The sequence below is a fragment of the Ceratotherium simum genome, chromosome 20, assembly GCF_057802395.1.
Source record: "Ceratotherium simum simum isolate JZ-2026a chromosome 20, ASM5780239v1, whole genome shotgun sequence".
Lineage (NCBI taxonomy): Eukaryota > Metazoa > Chordata > Mammalia > Perissodactyla > Rhinocerotidae > Ceratotherium > Ceratotherium simum.
The window spans coordinates 19,935,451-19,962,356 of record NC_141919.1 but is presented as its reverse complement, the minus strand read 5'-3'; the positions used below and the strand labels follow the sequence as shown (position 1 = coordinate 19,962,356).

The following is a 26,906-nucleotide window of genomic DNA, read 5'->3' as shown; positions in this document are numbered from 1 at the left end:
TTGAATCTATAGATGGCTTTGAGTAGTATAGACATTTTAACAATATTAACACTTCTAATCCAAGAACATGGGATATCTTTCCATTTATTTGTGTATTTTTCAATTTCTTTCATCAATGTCATAGTTTTTGGTGTATAGATCTTTCACTTCTTTGGTTAAATTTATTCTTAAGTATTTTATTGTTTTTGATGCTGTTGTAAATGGGATTGTTTTCTTTATTTCTTTTTCAGATAGTTCATTGCTAGTGTATAGAAATGCAACTGATTTTTGTATGCTGATTTTGTATCCTGCAACTTTGAATTTGTTTATTAGTTCTAACAGTTTTTTGGTGGAGTCTTTAGGATTTTCTATATACAAGATTATGTTATCAGCAAACAGAGATAATTTTACTTCTTCCTTCCCAATTTGGATGCCTTTTATTTCTTTTTCTTATCTAATTGCTCTGGCAAGGACTTCCAGTGCTATGTTGAATAGGAGTGGTGAGAGTGGGCACCATTGTCTTGTTCCTAATCTTAGAGGGAAAGCTTTCAACCTTTCGCCATTGATTATGATGTTAGCTATGGCTTTTATTATGTAGAGGTGTGCTCCTTCTATACCCAACTTGTTGAGAGTTTTTACCAAGAAAAGATGTTGAATTTTGTCAAATACTTTTTCTGCATCTATTGAGATGATCATATGATTTTGTCTTTCATTCTTTTAATGTGATATGTCACATTTATTGATTTGCATATGCTGAACCCATCCTTGCATCTGGGGATCAATTCCACTTCATCATGGTGTGTGATCTTTTTAATGTGTTGTTGAATTTTGTTTGCTAGGATTTTATTGAAAATTCTTGCATCTCTATTCATCAGAGATATTGGCCTATAGTTTTCTTTTCTTGTAGTGTCCTTATCTGGCTTTGGTATCAGGGTAATGCTGGCCTCCTAAAATGAGTTAGAGAGTGTTCCCTCCTCTTCAGTTTTTTTGAAGAGTTGGAAAAGAATTGGGGTTAATTCTTTAAATTTTTGGTAGAATTCACCTGTGAAGCTGTCTGGTTCCAGGCTTTTCTTTGTTGGGAGGTTTTTGATGACTGACTCAGTCTCCTTACTTGTCATTGATCTGTTCGAATTTGCTATTTCTTCATGATTCAGACTTGGTAGATTGTATGATTCTAGGAATTTATCCATTTCTTCTATGGCTAATTGTTGATCTTTTTGTGGAGATGGAGGCTGGAGCATCCTACTCCGCCATTTCGCTCCATTATTCTTACTGAAAGTCTCAATATACTGAACGAAGAAAAATTTACAGAAAAAACAGAAAACCGGAGCCACTCTGCCAACCTGTTTTCTACTTCCAGTAGTGGGAATGAGATGGAGCCAGGGTGGCACCATCTAACACCTACCACTGGCTGGGGATAGGTGAGTAAGCTCCATTCCATTAGTGCTGTGGGTGGTGGGACAGAGAAGCATTGTGACAAGTGAAGGGAAGAATAATCTCTGAGACAGGAGCTTCGGTTCAGTACTGGCTTCTTTCTTTACTTAGGAGTTTTGTGACCTTGAATAAACCAATTCACTTCCTGGCTTCAGTTTTCTCATCTGTAAAATGCGGGGAAAATATCTACTCTTTAAACTTCATTGGATTTTAGTGAGTATCAACTCAGAGCCAATGTACTTAACTCATTGAATACTCTCAAAAACTTCATAAATAGTGGTTTTTCTTGTGATTATTTCTTGGTATTCCTAGTGAATGAATTAACAAATCATTATAAAATGAAACAAAAAGATATTTTTGGGTAACTCCAAACAAGAGATATTTTGCCGTTTCTTCTATTGTAATGGAAAAGGAATTAAATTCATAGATCTGAGCATAACAAGATGGTGCAGGATAGCTAATCGCCGTCCTTTGATGCTTGGAGTTAAATAAATCCTCCTTGTTGATTGCCTCAAACACCCTCTGGGCTTACAGAATAAACTGTGTTCTAATTTCCAGAGCCTTGTGGTTTTATGTAAGAATCTGAGAATGTTACCTTTTGGTGATCACATAACTTTCTGCCTGAGATGCTGACAACTGAGCAGTTAAAACAAGAGGAATCTCGGTGACTTGGTGTTTGTTGTCTACACAAGTCTAAGGGAGCATTTGTGAAAAATGATCCATGCATTTGGAGGGGAGGGAGGAGACTCACAGGCATGTGGGGGCAGGAGAAGGTAAAACAAAAAACGTAGAGAAAATGAAAAGTGCCTTAGCTTGGTCCTACCGTATTGTACAATTCCTCTAGTCTGGAGATGGTGAGAAAACGGTGCATGCTTACTCCATTCTCTATCAGTAATTTCACAAAATCCACTCTGTCCAGAACCAGGGCATCCAACATGGCTTGCTCCAGAGACCCCACCTGCAAATCAAGTCATGAGTTAGTCTGCCCCAGGGTCTTAGGGGTGCAGTGTTTTGGCGTTCATCTGAACAGTTTAGAAACCAGTGCCTTTGACATCTGGTAAACCTATAGCACATTTGAGAACATGCTAGCAAGACTGTTCCTAGGCATACTTTTGGGACAGTCACAATCTCTCATGTGTTTGGGGGCCTGTCTTGGCAAACAGAATTCAAAGATTTCTAGTTCCAAAAGCTATTTCCTCCTTGAATCTCATTTTTGTTTTGATCCTGAGAAAGTACAAGCGTTTACAAGGCTTCTCCTCTCCCCACTCTGACCACACTTCTGCAGTACCCGTGAAGTGCCAAAATGGGTGCTTTGCTGTCTTCATTTTCGTCTTCCTGAGGCTGTGAATTAGACCCCTGGCTGACTTGAGAAGAGGGACCAAGTAAACAGACCAAAGAACTGAAATAGATGCTGGGTCTCCATGTAGAAGTGGGCGAGACAGAGGCAAGGTCATATCACTTAACTAAAAAAAGAACAGGCTACTTTCTGAATTTGTCACTGGCTAGGATTTTTATTTAGTTCCTTTCACAAAAATTTCCCTGTGTCCGGACTCCCTGACAAATCTTTTCACACTAGCAATCCACGAGCAGCACTAAATGAAGATGGGGTCAATCCTAGGCAGAAGCTCTCTGGGGGAAAGGAATGGTTAAAAATGACCTGTACATGAAAGTGTTGTCCTTCAGTGGTTCCAGGCACAGAAATCAATTTTCAGGCTGCTGCTTCCTCCGGGGATACATGCATATACCCCCCCAGTGGCCAATTTTCCAAGTTTTTATTTTTGGTCGAGTCAATTGAGGGAAATGAACCAAGAACAGCTATATAAAGCTTGGTTCCCTCTGTGTTGGTTCTGGGAATAGGGAGGACCTGTGCTCAGCCACCAGGACCAGATGGCACCTGCACGGGGAAGCCTGCTAATTCTGCCTCCAGAGGTGCGACCCAGCCATACGCCAGCACCGGTGCCACCACATGGAAACAGCAACCTCAAAGACAACGAGAAACAAACTGCTTATTCCACTCACTCCTTAATTTTAATTAATACAACTTTTTAAAATAGATATATTTGGACATATAAAAGAAATGGCATCATTTGCTGCTGAAAATTGCTATCAGAGGCCACTCATGGAGATGGAAATATTTGGAATGTTTGGAGATATGCTTTGTGGCATCTTCCACCAGGTGGCAGTGTTCTCCTAAATATGAGACAGATTGCTGAGACCCAGACTACTTCAAAGGAATATTTCCATCCTAAAGAAAAGGCAGCGGTTTCCTGAGCTGCTCTCAGAGGCTCCTTAAACAAATACCCTTGCCTAAGCAAGTGGGCTTTTCAGGGGTGATGACATATACTCTACCGGCCACTGTTGCCCATAAATAAAGATCTGGCTGCGAGCGATGTCAACTCTGTTCCAGGCTAAAGCTAAGCTCAGCTGGTCTGGGGCCGAGGCATTGGCTCCTGTGTGTAGAAGAGAGGAGAAAAGAGTGGGAGAGAAAAAACAATGATCAGTTATTATACCAAGAAGACCCACTCCATCACTCTCTCCCATCGACATCCCTCTTCCTGAAGAGCAGACTTAGCGGTACAGCAGGGTTTCTCAAACTCGGTACTGTTGACATTTTGGGCAGGATAATTCTTTATCGTGGGGCTGTCCTGTAATTGTAGAATATTTAGCAGCATCCCTGGACTCAACTCAGTAGATGCCAATACCACCCTTCACCCAAGTCATGCCCATCAAAAATGTCTCTAGACGTTGCCAAATTCCCCCAGGGGTGAAAGGAGACAAAATCAGTGACTGAGAACCGATCGACAGTCTTGCTAGTGAAAGGGTGACCCGTGGAGCAGCGGCATCAGCATCGTCTGGGCACTTGCAGGTAATGCAGAACTTCAGGTCCCAGCCCAGACCTACTGAATCAGAATCTATCTTTCAACAAGATCCCAGATGATTCGTGCACATGAAAGTTTCAGAAGCGCTGCTCTGCAACATGTGTTGTTTCTGCTGGCCAATCACTGGTTCTAAGACATCTTTCAAATTGTATATTGCACGTGATGGTGCGCTCATCAACTAGTGGGCCAGCTTTGCCGCTCTATTGCAAAGGAGTTAAGAAGATTGTTTAAGAGAAAGGCAGATAAGTGGCTTAGGTTTACTTTGATTTGTGGGTGGAGACCATTGGAGTAAATTTTCAGTTTCCCATTATTCTGTAGACTCCAGTTGCTAGATCTGCACTGTCCACAGGTGGCTATTTAAGTTGATTAAAATTAAATAAAATTAAAACTTTAATTCCCCAGTTGCACTAGCCACATTTCAAGTGCTCAAAGCCTCACATGGCTGGTGGCCTTTGAATTGGAGAGGGCAGACATAGAACATTTCCATCATCACAGCAAGTTCCATTGGGAGGGAGTTGGTCTAGATCAATGTATTCTGTGCAAATATGCAAACTGCCAAGCAACTGGATGTGAGGCTGAGTATGGTAGGTGGAGAGAACATTGGGCTACCGTCAGGGGACCTGAGTCTGCCTTTTTAGGGCTGTGTGACACTGGACCTTTCTAAACCACTGTTTTATCATCTGTGAAATGGGGGCAATAAGGATTATCCTATTTACTGGCTGAGATGAGAGACTAAAAGGAGATCATGTAAGTGACTTCACATGTGAGCAGGGTTTTTCCAATTCATCAACACCCTTGGTGCCCTGAGCAAGAGGCATCCCTAAATATTTGCCCAACTTCCTGCTGCTGGATGTCCCACCACAGGGGGAGTAGGGCAAAGAGACAGTACTCTTACCTGGCTCAGATTTTTTGAACATCTAGCATGTGCTAGGCAAAGTATTAGGCACTTCTGCATGTTATCATATGTAATGTCCAGAATAATCCTGGGAATTGGGTCTTACTGTCTCCATTTGACAGATGAAGAGACTGAGGTCCAGAGAGGTTAAAGATCGAACACTACTAACAGAGGGTAAACAAAACAAGCTTTCATTATGCCAGAGGTGAGATTCAGAGCCAGTGAGATTTTCCTTCATTCCATCACTGCTGATTCTGATGTTTGTGAAGGAAGGAGGGACAGCAAATGCAGTGCTGCCCATCCCTCTGGGTTCTTCAGCAGCAGAGGCCCGAAACAATGATCCAAGGATAGGGCTCCTGGTAATGAAGCTGTATCAGAGATGTCCAAACTCTGCTGCACCTCAGACTCATCTGGGAAGCTTTTAAAACATCCTTATGCCCAGGTTGCATCCCAAACCAATGAAATCACATTGCTTGGGGTGGGAGCCAGAGTCTATTTTTAAAAATCTCCAGGTGTTTTCAATGTGCAGCCGAGTTTGGAACCATTGTGCTATATGCTTCCTTCCCCTTGCCTCTTCCCTCTGGGTTCTGAGATACTGGTGTTGATAATTAGGCGAGCAAAGTGTTCTCTAGATGAGCACTTCTCAATTTTGAGCGTGCATAAGAATAACCTGGAGGGCTTTTTAAACAGATTCTTGGGCCCCATCTCCAGAGATTCTGATTCAACAGGTCTGGGGTGGGGCCTGAGTTTCTGCATCTCTCACAAGCTTCCAGGTGATGCTGATGCTGATGATCCAGGGCCATCCTTTGAATAACAAGGCCCTAGAGAGCTATGATGGTATGTTCCCTTTATGGGTCAAAGGGCATTTCTGATTATGGGTTCAGTATAAACCACATACTTGTGGTAAATTAATTAGTACTTGGAATGATGAATATTAATTCAGTTTACACAGGGATTTTTCCATTAAGAAAATTATTTCTTATCTCCTCAGATAAAAACAGGGACTGCAAACTCATACCAGGGTAACTGGCATAAACAAGGAATAAATAGGAATGTGTCAAAATGTCCCGTCATCACTTTGAAGGAAAAAAGTGAAGGCTTATTGGGGTTGCATTTGGAAAGATAGCATTTTGCTTTGCTTCCTTAGCTGCTCTATTGGTTATTGCTGACCTGCCATAATATTTAATCATTCCCTTTGCCATTTTTATGCCACAAATTTGTATGTCACTCAAGTCAATAGTAGCACAAATCCGAACAAGAACACATAGCAGGAAGCAGTCACCGAGGCCAGTGTGAGCTACCTGAATGTAATTAGATTAGTGTCAAATGAAAGCATGAAGCAATGAGTCTTGACTTTTCAAAAATTGAAAATACATCACTCAAGAATGGTCCTGGGTGACAGTTTGGATCAGTAGTTCTCAAGTAGGGTGAACATCCATCCCAGTTTGCCCAGTCCAGTCACAGTGTTAGCACTGAAATTTCTGCATCCTGGGAGACCCCTCAGTCCTGCACAAACCTGGATGGCTGGTCACCTTATTCTCAACTGTGGTTGTACACTGGAAAGGCCTGGAGAGCCTGAAATATACTCATGCCTGGGATACATCCCCAGAGATTCTGGTTTAATTGGTCCTGGGCATTCCAGTTTTTGAAAGGTCCCCAAAAGCTTTAAGACTAGAGGTCCTTAATCTTACCTTCACATTAGGATCATGAAGACAAGGTTAAGAGCCTCCAGTCTAGATAATATATGTTCATTCATTCACTCATTCATCTGTTTATTCATTCATTTATTTATGCATTCAAAGATACTGACTTCCTGCCTTCTTATATGGCAGGCACTATGCCAGTGTGAGGACAAGGTGTGTGAGACAGAATCCTTTGTCTTGAGAGCTTACATTCTAGAGGAGGAGAGAGGTCTGTAATTAAATACACCATTTCACACAATCATTCATTTATCTGCTCAACAGATATTTATTGAATATCTTCTGTGCTAGGAACTGTTTTGGCATTGAACATCCAATGGTGAACAAGATAGCTAAGGTCACTCTTTTCACAGAGCTTATTACTTACTTCTACTAGTGGAGGAGCGGCACTCAGAAAATAATGAATAAATAAACTAGTAAATGGTGTACTTTCAGATTGTGCAAGTGCTATGAAGGAGCAGTGTCATTCTCAGGATATGTGGGACCTGTGTCTATATAAACAATTTGGGCCACTCCAAATCAATGTGGCAGCACAATTCTGGCTACCCAGTCTCGCATGATCCCATGACAGAAGTATTGTGCCAGTCAGCAGGAGTGATCTGCTGGCCAGGCTTCCCTTCTGAAACCAGTGCTGGACATGGAGCCATTGGGTAAACTCAAAGGCACAGGTCTGGGAGTGCTTTGGGCATCTGGTTGACCCTGTGTGGGAACTAGAGAGTTGGAAAATGTTCTAAAGTATTGAAATGGGTCTGGGGTCCATGCAGGTCCTGGTTTGGGCTCAGGACACCTCAGCCATATGGCACTGCAGCCCTGGCTGGTACCAGATCGCAGGTGGGCATGGAGAAGTCCCTTTAAAGCGCCAGTCTAAGGGTGGTACTGACAGTGAAGGGTGGTGGTGGAGCTGCTCTGTTAGAACAAGTGGACAGGAGACCTCCCTGAGAGTCACATTGGAACTGAGACCTACATGATTAGAAAAAGCCATCATGTAGAGAATTGAGGGAAGGCATTCCAGGAAGAGGAAACATCAAGTGCAAAGGCCCTCGTGTGGGAATGAATGAAAGTAGGTATAAGACATAAAAAATAAAGTTTTATTATTTCCTCTTCCTGCAGGAGGTTAGGGAAGATTTAAGTGCATGAGTAATGACCACATATGGTTTTAAAAGATTAGTTCACTAGACAAATGAGATGAAGAAAGGCGTTCTAGCAAAGAGAACAGCAAATGCAAAGACTGGGGGAGTTAAATAGCCCAGTGAATTTGAGAATTCCTGGGAAGACCATGAAGATTCAATGCTTGGGGTATATAGTGTGAGTCAGAAGCAGAGAGAGATGAAGCGAGAATGGAAGGACTTGTAAATGAAGTAGAGGAGTTTCTCTTTATCCTGAAGGCATGGGGAAACCACTGGAAAACTCTGTGTCAGAAACAATGCAGTCGCTTTGGCAGCAGTGTGAAGGATGGATTGGAAGGGGCACTGCCCTAGAGGGAGGAAGAACAATTAGGAAAGCTTTGCGATATTCTAGGAAAGGGATAATGAGGACCTGAAGGAGGGGCTTGGATGGAGGGATATTTAGAACGCACAGCTGACAGACTGCGTGATAGATTTAAAGTGGGGAGCAAGAGAGAAAAGTTCAAAGGAATCCCCTGCTCTCTAGCTTGGGAGCTTGGGAACATAATGACCAACTGACACTGGCAATGAAAGATATAAACAAGCTTTTTAGGGGCAGCAAAATTGCATTCTTGAATATATCGAGCTTAAAAGGCCCGTGGTATATCCAGGTGGGAATGACCAGAGGCCGTTGGATACTGAGGTCTGGGGCAGGGGAGGGGTCAGGCCCGGAGACAGAGATTTGGGAAACGTTAGCATGAAGGTGACAAAAAGAAGAGGACAGAGGATGGGTAATTGAATAACACCAATACTTAAAAAGTATGAAAGTAAAGCAAATCTTTAGAAAGAAATCACCAAAAATAGTCTGAGCGAGAAGCAGAGAACCTAGAGATCATGGTGCCCAAAACTATGGGAAGAGAGATTTTCAAGGAGGAGGTTGTCAACAGGGCAAAGGCTGCAAAGAGGGGAAGTAAGAAAGATCGGCCTTCCTTCTTTACAGCTCTTCTCATGACCAGGCACCAGCTTATGTATCTACTAGATTGTTATTTATTTCCTTCTCCAGAATGTAAACCTCAAGAGGTCAAGGATTTAGTCTACTTTATTCACTGTTGTATTCTTAGAGTCCATAACAGTGCTTGGCACATAATAGGTTTTCAATAACTATTTGTTAAATGAATGAATGAACCTAAAAGTGTGCATTGGATTTGGCAATTAAGAAGCCTTTGATGAAATCAGTGTGTGAACCTTTAGTAGAGTATGGGACTAGAAGCATGTCTGCAACCTCTTCCCTCAAGGAAATTGCCATCTAGTAAGAATGGAGGTGGGATGGGATAAAGGGAGAGATGTGACAAGTACACAAATCATTATATCAAAGAACAAAGTGGTAAGTCCAGAGCACTTCCTTGTCAGTTGAGTCAGAGCAACTTTAAGGAGGAATTAGAATTTGACTGGAATGGGGAAGGATGGTGTAGATGTGAATAAATGGAGTTTGTGGTAGGCTGAATGCTGCCCTCGCCCCTCAAAGATGTCCATGTCCTGATCTGGGAACCAGTGAAGATGTTACTTTATATGGCAAAGGGACTTTGTAGATGTCATTAAGTCAAGGATTTTGAGATGAGGAGATTATTCTGGACTATCCGGAGGGCCCAATGCAATGTAATCATAAGGGTCCTCATAAGATGGTGACAGAGGCATCAGAGTGGTGGTAGGACTTGTGAAGATGAAGGCAACAGGTCAGATTGATGCAAGGAAGGAGCCACAAGTCCAGGAATGCAGGCAGCCTCTGGAAGCTGAAAAACGCGAGGAAATGATTCTCCCCTGAAGCCTCCAGAAGGAATATAACCCTGCTGACACCTTAATTTTAGACTTATGGCCTCCAGAATTATAAGAGAATGAGTTTTTGTTGTTTTAAGCGACTAACTTTGTGGTAATTTGTTATGGTAGCCATAGGAAACTAATATAGAATTACTAAAAATACTATTGTAGGCAGACAGACCATCAAGAAAAAAAGGGAGAATGGAGTTGAGAAAGGAAGAATTCTTTACAATTTGGCTATAGTGTAGAGTAGGATTCTCAAACTTGAATGTGCATATGATCCACCTGGGGATCTTGTTGAAATGGGGATTCTGACTCATTTGGTCTGGGGTGGGGCTCTAATTCTGTTTCTTTAGGCAGCACTCATTAATGTTTTCTGCTGTAAGCAATGATAAAATTAGTGCATGTACCCTTTTTTCCTTTTTTTCTCCTCCACCACTCAATTTTAGAATATAAGATTATATTTTTAGTGGTTTACTTCGTGCTGCTACATATGCTTATATTTCTATTACTAGTTTTTGAATTGTCAGTCTTCAATTTTGTTCCTTATTATACTAGGTAAAAGGTACAGATGTTACAATGAGGCAAAAAGCCTACTAACTCTATTTCCATCCTTCTTCTTCCTCTCAATTTTTGTTGTCATTGTGTTATTTCTACATTGTTATGGCACGTAACATTTACATTCCTTTCTGTTACTCAAATCCCCATTTTTGTTTTTATCTTAGATCTATTAGATTCTAGTATCAGTGCTCACAATTAGTGATTTTGCCAGAGTGTACTGAAGCATCTCTTGGTTGGTAGGTTGAATTCTTGTCTAGTAGTTTTTTCAAGAGTTACTTATGGGAACAATATTGCCAGAGTTCTAAAATGTTTTAAGCTGGTTTTTTTAGTAATCTTTATAGTTGAATGACATTGGCTCAATATAAAATCTGTTGCTCTATTGTCTCCTGGCATTGAATGTTACTGTAAGAAGGTCTGAGGCCAGCTTGATTTTTCCTCTCATAAAAGACTTCATCATTTTGCTTGGTGGTCCAAAGGATCCTTTATTTTTCTTTGAAGTTCAGTAACTTTACTAGGATATGTCTGGGTGTTGAAGATTCTGAATCAGGTTTTCCTGGCATAAGGTGGGCCTTTCAATATCTAGATCATAGTTTAAAAAAATTTTTTATGAAAAAAATTCTTAAATTATCTTTTTAAATTGCATAATAATATTTTAAAATTTTGTTCTGATCCATTATTTTGGTTTTCTTCTTTGGAGACACCAATTATGCTTATGTTGGATCTCCATTTTCTGTCTTCTATAAATAGAATTTCTCTGTAATCACAATTAACTCTTTATTTCCATTTCACTTCATTTTTGTTCGCTTTCCTCGTTTCCACCCTTTGTGTCCTGCACTGGGCTTTTCACAATGTATATTTGATCTTGTACCATTTCTCATTTCTTCTGCAATTCTGTGATTTTTATTTTTTCCCTTACTGCATCCCTGAGTGCTACTCACATTTTATCTCCTCTCACTGCCTCGCCTACTCTTACCTGAATTTTGGTATTCCAACTTTGAAGTATTTCTTCATAGATAAGGGCTTCACTGAGATTTAAATTTTTAAAAGTTCATGGTAAAATATTTATTCATCCTGTTCATCTGTTCCCTGGAAACATTTTTATAGAGTATTATTCTTCTGTGAATACACTTCGCTCTTTTGTTATTTTTTTCTTAGAAGCTGTCTATATGCTAATCGCTTTTTTATTATTTATTATGCAGTGAGTTGGGTTATCATGGAGCCAGGGTAGCATTCCAGGCTAGTTGTTATTCACAACTGGAAGGCTTTCTTCTCAGCTGCCACAAACACAAACTCCTCCTGCAAACATGTCTTATCTGCATATTTCTATGCGTAGCCCACCTCCTCTATTTCTGTGTACCAAGTTAGGACCAGGAGGGTCTCCTGTCCCCACCCAACTCTCTTCTTGCACATGCTGTTCCAGACAAAGGAGAGAACTTGGCACCTTAGGGTGTTCCTCACATTGAGGACTCACATTTTTATGGTGCCGTCTGAGGACTGCCACGGCTGGCTTCTCTCTCCTCAGCTTTCAGCCTTTCCTTCCACTTGGCTCCTGCATATACAAATATTTTGGAATATTTCCTAGTTTTACCAAAAATGGAGTTTGCTTGTTTTTTTCTTCCCTTTTCATTATTTGTTTTTGAAGCTTTCTGGGAGAAGAAGAGAATGATGAATTTATGTTACCACGTCTATATTGAAAGTCCTGTAGGATTTTGTAGGTGGGGGAGTGTTTTGAAGTTGCATTAGAAGTATTCTTCCAATTGAAATATAGAGGATGGATAGGAATGTGCTCAATAAGAAGCAAGAAGATCCCTTAAGAGGTCATTTCAGTAAATCAGGCCAAAAGTCCTGAAGGCTGAATGGTGCTGAGCAAGGAAGGAAGAGAAGGGATAGACATGAAAGATAGCGTGGTGGCACAAATGCCCAGAATTTTAAGAAATTGATTGAACAAAGGGAAAAAGAATTTGATGGAGGTTTTGAGCCTGGATAACTGCAAGGATAGGGGCTAAATGAATATAAATGGAGAAATCAGGTAGAAATCAGCTTTTTGAGAAAAGGCAATTTATTTATATATATTTATTTTATAAGATAATTAATTTTATTGAATTTGAGGTGCTTATTGACACCCAAGAGAGTTGTCCAGTAGGCAATTAAAAAAAGAGGGCAGGGAGGAAAGCTAGGGTTGGAGGTAAATTTGGAGTTATTCCTGTAGATTTGATGTTTCAAGTCATGGTACTTGATAAGTCTGACAGAAGGCAGAGTGAAGAAGTAGAGGGTCTGATGAAGGAGACAAAGGAGTGGCCAGAAAGGCAAATACTCTGGCACCAAGGAAAGGTAAAAATAAATATAATTACCATAATACATTGAGAGCCAATTACATGCTAGGCGTTTTATATGCATTACCTCATTTAATGTTCACAAAAATCTCTGTTCAGTGAATATCTTTCTCCCCACTTTGCAGATCAGAAAACAGGCTCAGAGAGGTGGAGTAACTTGCAGGACCAGGACCAGGCTTTAAAGTGAGGCCTTTCCTCAAAGTAAGAAAGAGTTGCAGTAAGAAGTAGATAAAGTCAACACTGGCAAAAGTTGCTGAAGGTTCAGGAAGATGATCATTAGGATTAGAAGACTATTTGGGGTCTTCAGGAGTACTGAAAGCTGTGTGAGTAAATTGGATGGGACAGAATCTGGAAGGCAAGGATTTTCAGAGTGACTGAGTGACTCAAGAATTTAGAGTGAGTAGAGGGTGAGGAATGCTGGTGGAAAGGCAGACTACCTTTCAGAGTTTGATGGTTAAGAAGAGAAAAGGAAGATGCTTCCTTGTGGGTCTTGGTGGAGAGGAGCCAGGGTCTTCTTAGGTGACAGGGACCCTGAACATGTTTATAGCAGAAGGGAAAGAGCCATTTGAGGGGGAGACATTGAAAATGTAAAAGGAAAGAGCAAGTACGTGATGGATGAGATCTTGGAGGATGGAGGCCAGGGAGTAGTTGGTTTTAGCAAAGAAGAGAGGTCTCTAGAGCGAGGAGGAAAAGCAATGAGGCTGAGTGAAGAAACTCATATTCATGAGTGAAAAAGAAGGGAGCTTGGATGAACCTGGGAATACCACCTGCTGAGAATGAGAGGGAGTGAGAACTTGAAGAGAATGGAGGAGGAATGTGGAGAATGTGTCAGAGGCTGAGGCTTAAAGAATGAGGTGGTTTCAGAGCAGAGTTAGGGCCCACTTGAGGTAAGACATCCCAAATATGTCATGGCACCAATGGGTACATCCTGCAGGGAGTATTTATTTAGGGACTTGAGCATCAGTGTTTGGGGGAATTTTTTTGTTTTTTAAATATCCAGAGGATCAGTAAACACTTCAATGGGTTGTAGATGGAGCTGTGGACTCTGGAAATTTCCAAATAAAAAAATAAGGTGTGTCATCTGACCTGGATAGTTTAAGTATGGTCCTGCTTGATGGACTGGGGTGGGGGGTTGGGGGCAGGATTTGCTGACCTTGCAATGTCCTTAGTAGTGCCATGATTCTGTGATATATAGGATGATGCCACCCATCCCTATAATAGTTGAAGAGCATTTCTTCTTGTTGGGGTCTTCGGATTTTTTCTTGTCTTATCTAGAGAATCTTGTCTGGATTAAATATTCTTCCTAGAAATTCTATTCATTTCCATGAATTTACCTTTTTTGTAAGTGTTGCAACTAAATGCCATAGGACCTTAGTCGATGAAAACGCATCCATCCATTCATTTAAAGACATTAGATTCTCTACCTATATGAAAACCACGAAGGAGGAAACTAGCTGAAAGGCCCTATCGCGTGACTTGGGTTGCTAGGATACACCTTCAGTTGTCTTCCAGAGTGGAGACACTGCTTACCCTGGTGAGCTTCTCTCAAAAATGTGGCTGCTACATTGAGAAAAACCAAACTAAAGGCTTGAAGCATACACATAAAAAGTAGATGAGGTCTGTGTATAATATATTCTTTGCTCTATTTTCTTGCCCTGAATGATAACTATCTCTACCTGGTAAAAATAACTTTAGATGGAGTCCTAGGAGAAAGTTAAAAGGAATCAGGAAAAACTGGATTAACTTTAGCTGAAGAAATTCAGATTTGGCTTGTAAGAGACAAAACAGGCAGCAGAGTGAAAGAGCCCTTTGTGGGAAGATGGGGTTTTCTTTCTTGGTTTATCTTTAGTAAATAAGAAAGATGATAATAACTGATATTTCTTTCGTGCTTGTGCTGGGCACTGTTTCTAAGTGTTAGTGTATTGAATTCTCACAATATGCTTAGATGTGCCATTATGTCCATTTTACAGATGAGGAAACTGAGGCACAGAAACTTGTCCAAGGTGAAGTGGCTAGGAGGTGTCAGAGATGAGATTCAAACCAGGCAGTCTGGTTTCAGGGCTGGTTTTTTTTTTTATTCGTAGAAACTTAAAAAATTTTACTGAACTCATGATACCCACAACAAAAAGGGAAGTAGGCAAACAGCCTGCTTCCCCTGTCACAAAATAACCCACATTGCATTGATGAAGAAAGCCAGAATATTCTCAAATGCCCTATGATTAGGGCCAAAATTGATGGTAAAATATTACCTAAAATTCACATATCAGCTTCTTTAATTCTTTTTTTTTTGGTCAGTCAAGCCATTTGGGCCTGGAGTTTTATTTATTTATTAAAAACATTTTTTCCTCAGTTTTATTGAGATATAATTGACATATAACTATAACATGGTATTAGTTTTAGGTATACAATATAGCGATTTGATACATGTGTGTATTGCAAAATGATTAACACAATAAGTTTAGTCAACATTTATCTCCTCACATAGTTACAAATTTTTTTTTCTTGTGATGAGAACTTTAAGATCTAGTGTCTCAGTAACTTTCACAAATAAAATACAGTTATTATTAACCATAGTCACCATGCTGTTCATTACATCCTCGGGACTGATTTATTTTATAATGGGGAGTTTGTACCTTTTGACCCCCTTGACTCATTCACCCACCCCCACTCCGCACTCCTTGCTGAGATTCCTGATGTCTTTGTTTTCCTGCCTCTAGGGGCAGCCTTTAGAGAAGAGCACTGGATCCCCAGCTGGTTTCATTTACTCAACAGATTTTTATTGAACTCCAGTTCTCTGCCAGCCTTTGTTGTAGCCATGGGAGAAACAAGATTGGACCAAAGTTTCTACCCTCAAATAAAAAAAGAAAACTCACTCTATCTCTATGTGTGTGTATGTATGTGTGTGTGTGTGTATATATTTTTTTATATATATATATATTTTTTTTTCCTGAGTCCTCCTTTGGGATCTATTAGTGAGTCTCTGTTTTGGGTGGAGTTCTTCAAAGCCTACCTAATAGTCTATGCCAGTTTCTGAAGTGAGCAGAATGAATTCAGTGTTCATTATTTCCTTTGGCATAGCAAAGATTGGTTCTAAATTGGGCTCCATCCCTCCCACCCTAGCAGCCCCATTCATTTCAATCATTCCGTTTCTGTTGCCAGCCCTCCCTGATAGTCATAAATAGGAGTTTTCCATTTTAAAGTCATGCTGTAAAAAGGAATACTTACCAAACAGTGACTTAGGTGATATTTATTTTATAAAAGGATTCTCTTTTGCCAAAAGTATTTCTCATTCTTTCTTTAACTAGGAATTTATAAGTGCATCTAAAGTATGATGCAGTTTAGAAGATACAGTTTACGAATATATTTTAAGGAAGTTATTACTTGGATAAAATGATGAACACCTGATTGGGCAAAATGAATCCTGTTTGGATATTCCTATATCCTGTTTATTTGGAGGCTCTGATTTTCAGTATTAATAAGATTTTTAAAAAGTATTTTCTTCTAATTTTAAATTCCTCTGAAAAAATAATTAGTACACTATTTATTTTGTATTTTTCTAGGCCGTTTATTCATTATAATAGGCTTGGCATTCTGAACTGCAGGGGTGCATTTCAAATGCTGCCATTACAATGAAATTTCCCCTGAACTCAGGAGTCTCTCATTTGCGTCTTTTTGGTATTTTGTTTACACCTTATATTATGGTATATACTTCCATCATATATAAGACTTTGTAGCACTTAAGAAAATGCCTCATACACAGTAGGTGCTCCGGTGATTAGGTCTCTTATCCCTGATGTTAAGACTGAAACACACTGGCCTCTTAGAGAGCTGAAAGAGATACAGCCAGACAGCAGCTGCCTGGCTCAATTCTGATCCGCGTTAGGTTACCCTTTACTGGAGAGCAGGTGTGTGGTTAGTGTAAATAGGGGCTGTAACGACCTCTGTGGGTGGAAGAAAAGGGCACTAAGCTTATTTATTATCTGTGGGGACTTGGGAAAGTTACTCATCCTTTCCAAGACTTAGTTTCTTCGTATATAAAACAAGGTCAATAATACTCCCTCGAGGGATTGCTTTGACGATTAAATAGAATAATAGATGGAAAAATTGCTTGGTTAAATTAAAGCATTGTGCAAATAGTTTTAGTGTCTTACATATTCCTGACAATAAATTTACCTGATTAATCATAGCAATTTAATAAATTTATCAGGTTAATACTGCTATTGCCATGCAGACACTCGTGGATGGAGAACAATTACCAGCCAGACTATTACTATGGTTTCTACTGTGGTCAATGTGAGCGATTAGGTGTCATTGAATTTTCATAAAAGGAATACTTACTGTATAGTGAGACAGTAATTCTCAGAATTAAGAACTGAGAGTCTTTAAATTACCAAGGGCTTACATGCGTGTCAGAGTTGCCAATGGGCATTAGGAGGGGTTCTCTGACAGAGCTTGGGGAGTTAATCAAATGCTACCTTTTACCGAGGTTTTCTCTTCAGACACTCCCCTAAATGAGCTGAAGCTGGTAGGTGCTAAGATATAACCAAGAAGAGGTAAAGTTGTTACAATATAAGAGTCTGAATTTAGATACAAAGGCTCTGTTTCGATTATAAGAATGTGATTGTTGTGTAGGAATGTCCATTGAGAAGATTGGTTGCATATTTATGCCTGGGCAGCCCAGGCGGTGGACCCCGGGTGTTGTCCATATGAGCTGTAACCGCACTCTATTAGGAAGGTGCATCTGGCCCCTCCCCAGGCTGCCTGGTGTAACAAGACAGTGCTCCTGTGCGTGACACCTGCTGCAACCTGTTGAGGGAATTGCTGCATCTTCCCTGGTCCCTCAGAGGTGACCGAGGGCTCCTCAGGGACAGCTCCTTCTCCTCTCAGCCTGGTACACTGCCTGGAGTGAGAGCTGGACTCTTTCTCCCTCCTGGGTCCCTACACTACCTAGACACTGGGTCTAGGGGTGGCAGGAGGTGGTGATGAAGCTTTGTTTTGTTTTTCTGTTATTTATTGGGTCTGCATTTTCTGTGTAAGGTCTCACTAGCTTTGAAAAACTGTTCTTAGTTTCATTTTCAGAGCTACAGTACTGGACTTTTATGGACCAAAGCTATATAAAAACCTCCCAAAGTCAGGTTGTCTGTGCGATGATATTTACCAAGAGTTTCTGCAGTAAATATTGCCACTATTTCCTCATGTCCTAATAGCACATGCAAGCAGAAAGGACAAATGAAATTATAGGCTTCTGATTAATAACATCTTAAAGCACGGTGCCATTTCCTTCTTTTTGCTGACCCACCTAAATGGATGTGTCCTCTTTATTGTGCCCTTTCTGCAATAAAAGAAGCCAATACTGCACAAAAGTCTCCCATTAACATGTTAAAAAAAAACTTTATAAAAGTGTTCTTGTATTACGCACAATATGCAAAACTGGAAAACATTTTATCAACGTAAGACAGAGGGAGAAAAAGAAAAAAAATTCTATTGGGTTATTCTGCTTGCTTGTGATATGACAAAAATGAATTCATTTACATAGGTAGGTGCGTGAAACATTTGCATCTTCTATATCGTGATTTTTAGCAGGAAATGTATGCCTGGAGTTCTGGGACGTTTTCTGGAATTATTGCATTGATAATTTCCTACCTGTTCTGTTCTCCCCTTTATTCTTTCTGTCTCTTTCTGTCCTTTCTGGGAGAGTCCCTCAACTTTATCTTTTAATTCTTCTATTTCTTTTTTATTTGATGCTATCATTTTTAATTTCTAAGAGCTCTTTTTAGTTCTTGAATTAAATATTATATAAGACGCTGTTCTTTTTATTAATGGTTCAAATATTTTCTTTGATTTCTCTGAAGGTATTAATGATAGTTTTGGTGAAGTTTCCTTCTCCCTGCATAGGTTCTGATTGCTCCGAGTTGCCCTTCTGTTTGTTTGGTTGTATATCTGTCTTCCTTGTTAGAGGTCTTACTGGTCTGGCTGCCCTTGGTCATCTCTCCTATTAAGAGTGGAGCACTAAAGTGCTGATGGAAGCCCTGAGCACGTGAGTGGACATTGTCAACTGTGAACTTCACTGGAAGATCAACTAGTTGAGCTCCTTGGATGGGGAATTATTCATGTTAGTATCTTTAGGTCTCTTCTCTTAGGAGAATCAGATTTTACAGAAAAGGATCTTCCAGTCTCCTGAGTGGAAGATGAAGACCCCAGCCCCCAGCATGCTAGGAACCAAGCGGAGGAAAGGGCTGGGGTCTCAGCATCCAACATGTATTAATTTATTGAGTGCCCCCTCCCCCATTTTCAGTACCATAGCCCAGCCCTCACCTTGCGCCTGGTGTTCCCTGGTCCAGAGAATCTGCTTTACGCTCTTTGGAGAATAAATCCTTACTTTTTTTATTTTTATAATTTTATTTATTTTTTTTCCCCCTAAGCCCCATTAGATAGTTGTATGTCATAGTTGCACAGCCTTCTAGTTGCTGTATGTGGGACGCTGCCTCAGCATGGCCGGAGAAGCGGTGCGTCGGTGCGCGCCCGGGATCCGAACCCGGGCCGCCAGCAGCAGAGCGCGCGCACTTAACCACTAAGCCACGGGGCCGGCCCAATCCTTACTTTTTGGTTGGAGAGGACTTTGGGGAGTAGGGGGAGAGTATATGGCATTCTGGCTGCCTCTTAAAGAAACTCAGCAAATATTTTTATGTTTGCCTCCCTTCATTCCCCCTTTTTGAGGTTCTACGTGCCTCAATTTCTGGGCCTTTTGAGCATTTTGAAGTGTAAGTCAGCTTAATATCTGTTTAGTATTCAGTTTTTTTTTTTCTGGTCTATTATTTTCCATTCTTCTACCTGCTTTTCATCCTCCAGGTCTATGAATGGCTTACATCACTCTGGTCACATTCCCATTGGTCAAAGCACAGTCATATGGTCCCAACCTCTCTGCAAGGGAGGCTAGGACATTTAGTCGTCCAGTGTGAGAGAAGAGAAATCAGTGTGGTGAACACAAAATACTGTTTCTGTCCCAATGATTTTAATAAATAACTAGTTACTCTTGTTTTAGAAGGATTCAGAGGAGAATAATAATAGTAGATTCATGTGTTCAGTGAACCATATTTATCTAGGAGGCTGTCTGTATTTTTAATGCACCAAGGAAAGTTTAGTCATCTTGAATCATTCAAAACGTGTCAAAAACAGGGGCAGTCCTTAATACCCAGTCCTTGCCATAGATGCCCAGGATGCAGAGTCAGAGTAAGTGTTCTGGACTCAGATAACCTGGGTTCATGTCCAGATTCCATCAACTTCTAGCTGTGTGACTTTGACCAAGATAGTTGGCCTCTCTGTGCCTCAGTTTCCTCAACTGTAATGTGGGTAATGCTGATAGTACCTGCCCCATTATGGTATTATGAGAATTAAATTAGTTAATACTTGTACTATAGTAAGTGTCATATTAGTTTTTATTGTTATGTGTTAGTTTTACTCTTATCACTATTATTTTTATTATTAATGTAAACTACTCATTTTGGAATCATGCTGCTGTCAGTCTGCATGATAATTCAGAATATGTAGTGATTGATTTAATGAATGAAGCGGATTCATTACCCTCAGGCAAGTCAAGGAAGGAAAAGCATGATTCCATCGCCCTGCTGGGCAGTCAGCAGTGATGAGTTCTTCTCAAGCTGAGGGTCACTCAGGAGCTTTGGGTTTGCAATGAGCTTAATGATCAGCTCACTGAGCACACTGGCACTGTGCCAATCCCAAGGCACTAGCCAGCCGCAGAGTGAAAGGGTGGGGAACACCCTTCTGGGGTGTTCCCCTTCTGGGGAACAAGGGGCCAGGGATGGCCACATCTGTCATCAGAACTGGTTGCATGGTGCAGAGAAGGAAAAATGGACCTGGGCATCTGCAGACTGGATTCCAGTTTCTCTTCGTCCAAACACCAGCAGAGGCCTCTCAGTGTCCTAGGTCTTTACGCCTCTATCCAGCTTTAAAATTCTACAATGAGACAATCTTATGGACATGATCATAACCTTGACAGTCTTCTAGAAATGGCCTGGGACTGCAGACCTGGGGGCCCTGGTGGCTACAGTCCTTGCAAACACTTGAGCCTGCTACATGTTGCACCTTTCCTGCTGGTAGTTGTGGCCCAGGAGCAAAGAACACCATACTCTCATCTTCCGATGAGATACATGAGTCCAAGCCCCATTGTCTCACTTACCACCTATATGAAAGAAGTAAAGAAATCACTCTCTCCTATGAGTTGGCACAAGAACTCTGCTTAGGGAGGGCACTGTCTTTGTTTGTAAAAATACCTTGCAAAGCTGCTTAGGGTAGATGAGCCTTTTAGGGCCGGGGCCAAAATGTCAGAAAGCAAGGAGGGACTGGAGAAGAGGAGTTTGTTTTACTCTTAAGGGGAAGCATGAGGAAGAAGGAATAGTGGGAGGAAGGCTCCGTGGGACAGTATGACACTGGGGAAGTCATGGCTGAAGGATCCATGGATAGGCCCATGTGTGAAATAGCCAAAGGATATGAACACTGGAGATGCCTGCCATTCAGTTAGAAGTTGTCTGCATTATTGAGAAGTAAACCTCTCTTGCATCTCTACCTACATTTTTAGAAAAGTCTACCATGTCTATTAAATGCTTTGTGTAAGTGAATTTTGTTTTTTGTTTTGTTTTGTTTTGAAACTGTGGAAGAGCTGAGTTTCATATTTTGACTTCTATGATGAGGAATAGAAATAGCACACATGGAATCAGGAACCTGAAGGCAGGGGTGAGCAAGAGAACTGAAGTCTTCAGGAATTTGCAGAAATCCTGGGGAGAGTGTAGGATTTGCATTTCTGTGGATCACTGAGTTGAGAGGTTCGAGTCTGCCTTAATTAAATTTCAAGGAGGAAGGAGGCCCCAGCCTATGTCTGGGTTGTTTGTGTGACTTTGGCTAGTGGTTGATTGGGCCAGGACTCCACTTTCAATCAGTGCATATTTATGGAATGTTTACCATATGTCTAGCATTTTTCTGGGTGTTGGGATACAAAGGCAAAGAAGACATAATTCTTTCCTCTGGAAACTTCCTAATTGGAAGGTGGAGTTTGTAACCAGAGTGATCATACTTCCCAGTGTGCCTGGACATTCCTGGTTTAGTCCAGTATCAATACTGCCCACTTTCATGCCCAAGAGAGTTCCAATTTGGAGACAGATGATCTGGTAACCATTCCACAGAGTTGTGAAGATTAGATGATAAAATTTATGTGAATATGCTTTGTGAATTGTAAAGCATTATACAAATAAAAGGATTAAGAGATTTAAGTTCTTTATTGCATTGTCCTATTAGAGACAAGCAGAAATGTCTAAAATTGCTGTCTACCTTGGTCTCCGGTTAGTGCTCTGAGATCTACTTGGATTTGCAAGGAAATAAACTTGCCAGAAAATTAATTTTAAGGCAGCTTAGCAGGTGCTCAACCGTTTTCAAGATTAAACTCCTTTTTGTGGTCTATTCTGGATCTTTACACATATGCTTGAGGTTTTGTTGTTGTTGTTTTCAAATTTATGAGTCTTTTCAAGTTTAACAGTTTATGATTCTGATGGGTTCTGGATATGGGGGACATCCTAGTTCCTTAGGAATTTTTAAAGCCCGTTTTAGAAGGGAAAGGGTATAAAAGTACTTGATGTTAAGTATTTATCATAAAGAAGGCATAGTGCCTGCCCTCAAAGAGCTTCCAGTATAACCATCTCGGGCATCCCTTCTATCAGTCCACATGAGAAAGGTTAGATTTCCCTCTTCACAGGGAAGGGAACTGAGGCATACAGGGGTTACATAACTCGGTTAATGCCACAGCCAGTAAAGCACTAGGATTTAAGTATATGTCTAATCAGATCCCAAAGCCTGTTGATCATTTATTCATGAGTTCATCAAATATATATTGAATACCGACTATGTGCCAGATGCTGTGTATATATGTGTATGGTGGTGAGTAAAACAGATGTGGTCCATGTCTTCATTTCTAGTTTGGCATCATCATCATTAACAGTCAGATCATCATTTATTAAACATATTTTTATAGGTACTGTGTTAAGTGCTTTACTTTAATTATCGATTAAAATTGATACAATGGCTGTGAGGGAGGTTTTAGAATTATCTCAGTTTTATGGATTAGGAAACGGAGCCTCAATGAGGTGAAGCAATTTGTTCAATCAGGGAGTAGTGATGCTTTGAATATGGCCATTGTTCTTACTATTAGAAAGCCCTTTGCTGGGTGGTCTCACTGTGGTAAGTACCATATGGAGGAGCTGGGGATGGTAGTGGAGAATGGGATGGAAGGAGCCTAGTGGGGAAAGCCTGGGGTGATTGGTCTTTACAGAATCATTTTTTCTAAGGAATAGACTTTGCCCTTGGGGACAAAAGTGGTAAGAATGTAATCTCCTTTAAAATTTTTGGCAGAAATAATCAAGTACAGACCATTAAAATTTAAAAAGGTAACAGTCATTATAATAATAAATAACTATTATGTAGTCAATAATATTAATAAGTTACATATTTAGGTCTACCTGAAGTAAGCTTTACGAGTATGATTTGGGTGAACGTCTGAACCTTGCTTACTATTCATTTGACCTAGTTCCTGTTTTTGTCTACTGAATGAAGAATTTGTTCTTGGTATGTGGATTTTGAGGTGTCCGCATTTGAGGCAAATCTGATACTCTTTGACCCTCAGCACTTCTTTTGATACAACTGCAAAGAAGTGTATTTTTTTAGTGGTTTTTAGTCTTACCAGCCCTCTTTTCTCCTCCCCTTTTGGGCCACAGAACCTCTTTTTCTTTTGGGAACCCATACCTCTGTGATGTGGGTGGAGCGAAACCCATCTCTCATTTCATGGTTACAGGGATTCTCCCCTCTCCTTTGCCATGGTGATGGATTCAGGGACAGGCACTGATCCAGGAAAGCAAATCCAAGTCCTCCCTGGGAGCTTTCTGTTGCAATTGCCGGGAAAGGTGGCTCTTTTAATGGGGATTTGCTCAGTTGGTTGGGTGTGAGTCTGGCACTGCTGATGACCGTTTGGTGTGACAGGTGTACAGACCTGAGAGATGGAGGACAGACCCTGGTGACATCATTTGAGCCCTGGATCCTACTTTGCCTGAACTCAGTTTACCCTTAGACTTCCTGATCATGTGAACCAATAAATCCATCTTACTTATTTTTGCTTGAGCTAATGTGAATTGTGTTTATGTCACTTGTAACTAAAGATTTTTTGGTTGAAGCAATATTCCACCGGTGGCCTAATCTTTAAAAATAAAACAAGCGTCAGGTCATGTTTATTCTTGCCATTGCATTAGGTAAAATTGTAGGTATCTTAGTTTCATCACTAAGATATGTGTGTGTAACTAAGATCATCTGGCAGCCAAGGGTCCTGGTAAGGGCTCTGAGAGTTTTAAGGAAGCAGATGTCCTGATCTATTAATCACCCCAGATACTCCTGGAGCCACAGGAGCAATTGCCTGATGTCTCTGTGGCAGTGTAGAGCCAAGTAATCCTGGATCCTCCAAAGCGTCACACATGTAATATAAAGAAATCTGAGTGGAAGTTAGGAGACCAGGTTTAAGCTTTGGCTCTGACACTGATTTGCCGAATGATCTTGAACACCTTTTAGACTCTTTGGCCTCAGTTTCCTAGTTTTAAAATGCATGGGTGTAACAATGTGAAAGGGGCTATTGTGGCTTCAGGGGGGCTTTGGGATGAGATAGTAATAAGAGGCCAGTGGCAGACATGGGTTTACCAATCATAGGACGCAAGGAAGACTAAAAGTGGCCTCATGCAGACAAGGGCTTAATAAATAAAATTATTTACGAGTAATTGTAAAAATTACCTGGTGAGTTTCACCTCTAACTGAAATACTTCACTATTCTCCCACAGATTACCTCCCATGCCCTTTTAAGTCTAAAATAAAGTGAAGATGCCACACATTTAGACTTTGTAGATCTCTCTTGAACAAAATTTTATCCACTTCCATTTGTATAATATTTAATTACTATGGTAACTTTGCATCTCATATAAGTGATAAAAGTGTTAACATGAATCTCTTTTTTTTTGTCCTTAATAAGGCTATCTAAACAGTTCCAGGTTGAAAAAAAATCTTAAAAGGAAGCAATCATGCATGTGGTATGTTAAGCTGCCTACACACAGGAAAGAGGGATGAAGAAAATTGAACATATAATTACAAATAATTTTTTATTTTCAAATCTAGGCCATAATTAATTCCCATAAAACCTATTCATGAATCATCCGAGTTTAAGCAGGGTAGCTTCTCAGTAAACACTCCAGGATGTTAGTGTTTATGAGATCTACCTGGTGCATAGAATTATTGGACATAAACTACTTCAGAATATATGCCAAGATTTTTGTTTTACTAGGGATTAATTAAGCCATTTAAAAAATAAGATGAGTTATTTAGCAAGACTAATTATCTATTGATGTCAGTACTAGTTTGTGATAACTCTGCATTTTCTAGTTAATAGACTCAGAGGGGCATGCATTCAGAAGTAGTTTCAAAACATTAAAATATATATATTTTTCAGATTTTATCCACTTTTATTTCAAGTTTAGGTTTTTTAAAGGATGGAATTTTAAAGGAAAATGGTTCAGAACATAGCGATTTTCATTGTTTTGTATGATCTAATCAATGACATTCTTACTTGAAATTTTTCTAAAGTTAAATAGAACATATTGGCTGTTCTTTTAGCATTTGAATTTTTATTTCAAACATTTTTCTTTACATTTTGAACAAATTTGCAAATGCATATCTTAAAGGGAAGTTATTCTCCACCTAAGTATAAGTAATTAATTAGTGTATTAGTTATTGATGACATTAATTATATCTGCAGAATCAAAACATGTAAAATAAAATGGTAGGAAATAGATAATTATCTCTGAAATGACTGTGTAAGTCCATTGGGAAATTTGATTTCCTACAAATTGTTTTCTGTTAGTTCTGCATTTATATATCTCTTACTTAGATTCCCCAATGGTATTTCTAATCTTTTCTTAGATCAATAGTGATCAGCCTTGTCCATGCCTATGTGACTAATATAGATACTTTCTATTAAATACTGCCTGCACATGCTATAGTACTTTGATTATATTTACAGTTCATTCCGTTAGATGCTTAGGCTCCTCTAGGCTGTGACAATTTCTCCGACTTCCCTTGTTTTTGGTGATCTTGACAGTTTTGGAGGAACGTATTGTTTTGCATTCTCTTTTAGCTCTTTTAAAATGCTTTCCAGTAAAAGAATTATGCAATAAAGGTTACTCTGTCCCCATGCCACAGATGAACTTCTTTACTAATGAAGATTAAACTCAAAAAAGCAAAATTTCTCATTTATGGAGGAGAGTGATCATGACATATTACACTTTAGTGTACGTATAGGAAGGAGAGAGTATACACCTGCATGATTTGAGATCCAAGGTGTATGAGAAATGATGAAAAAAATGGGGGATAATTTTACCCACAGAAGGGGTCAAGGGACCTCTTTCAATAACTTTATCTGCTATGAGCAGATGTTTTCTGGCTTTATTGAGCCCAGAACAAGAGGGATGCTGCTGCATGAGGGATGCAGATAAGATGAGGTGACTGCAAGAACGGTTGATAAACACCGGATTGTTTAGTAAGGTAAGTCTGGGGTCCTTTCCAGTGGAAGTCTTCTCTGGTTGCTATGATTTAGGCCGGGCCTGGCTGAGAGACAGAGGCAGACAGAAGGACGAGGTGACTTCCCTAGATTGTTGAGTTCTTTTCCCACAGAACCTCTCAAGGTGTCTGAAGTCCAGAAGTGTTAATGGCATCAGACCTCCTCTGAGTAGGGTAGCCTGATTTAGCAAATAAAAATACAGGACTCCCAGTTAAGTTTGAATTTCAGATAAACAATGAAGAATTTTTTAAATATAAGTATGTCCCATGCAATTATTATTTGAGACATGCCTATGCTAAAAATTTATTTATTGTTTATCTGAATGTTCAATGTCCTATATTTTCTCTGGCAACTCTACTCTGCGCTGTTTCCTTGAGTTCTGCTGAGTGTGTGTTGCAGGGTTGGGGGAGAACTGAAAAAGAGAATGGTGTAGGGAGTACCGTCTCTAGCCTCAGACCACCACTCTTGGAGAGCGGTCACCTTAATGTGAAAGACATGTGACATCACATATTCTCAAAAGCTACCCCAGGTCAGCATTTGAAGAAACTATGGGCCT

The 26,906-nt window shown here is 40.2% G+C and overlaps 1 protein-coding gene across 14 annotated transcripts in view; it reads right to left on the bottom strand.

Moving 5' to 3' along the window:
* TRPM3 (transient receptor potential cation channel subfamily M member 3) overlaps nt 1-26,906 on the bottom strand; it is an 806,860-nt gene that overhangs the window by 96,592 nt on the left and 683,362 nt on the right. For all 14 annotated transcript variants that reach the window (XM_087444495.1, XM_087444496.1, XM_087444499.1 and 11 more), the window contains 2 exons: nt 3,763-3,863; nt 2,237-2,371 (listed from right to left, as the gene is read on the bottom strand). In XM_087444495.1, coding sequence (XP_087300621.1) covers nt 2,237-2,371; nt 3,763-3,863 — 236 coding nt within the window. The remainder of the gene's footprint in view (nt 1-2,236; nt 2,372-3,762; nt 3,864-26,906) is intronic.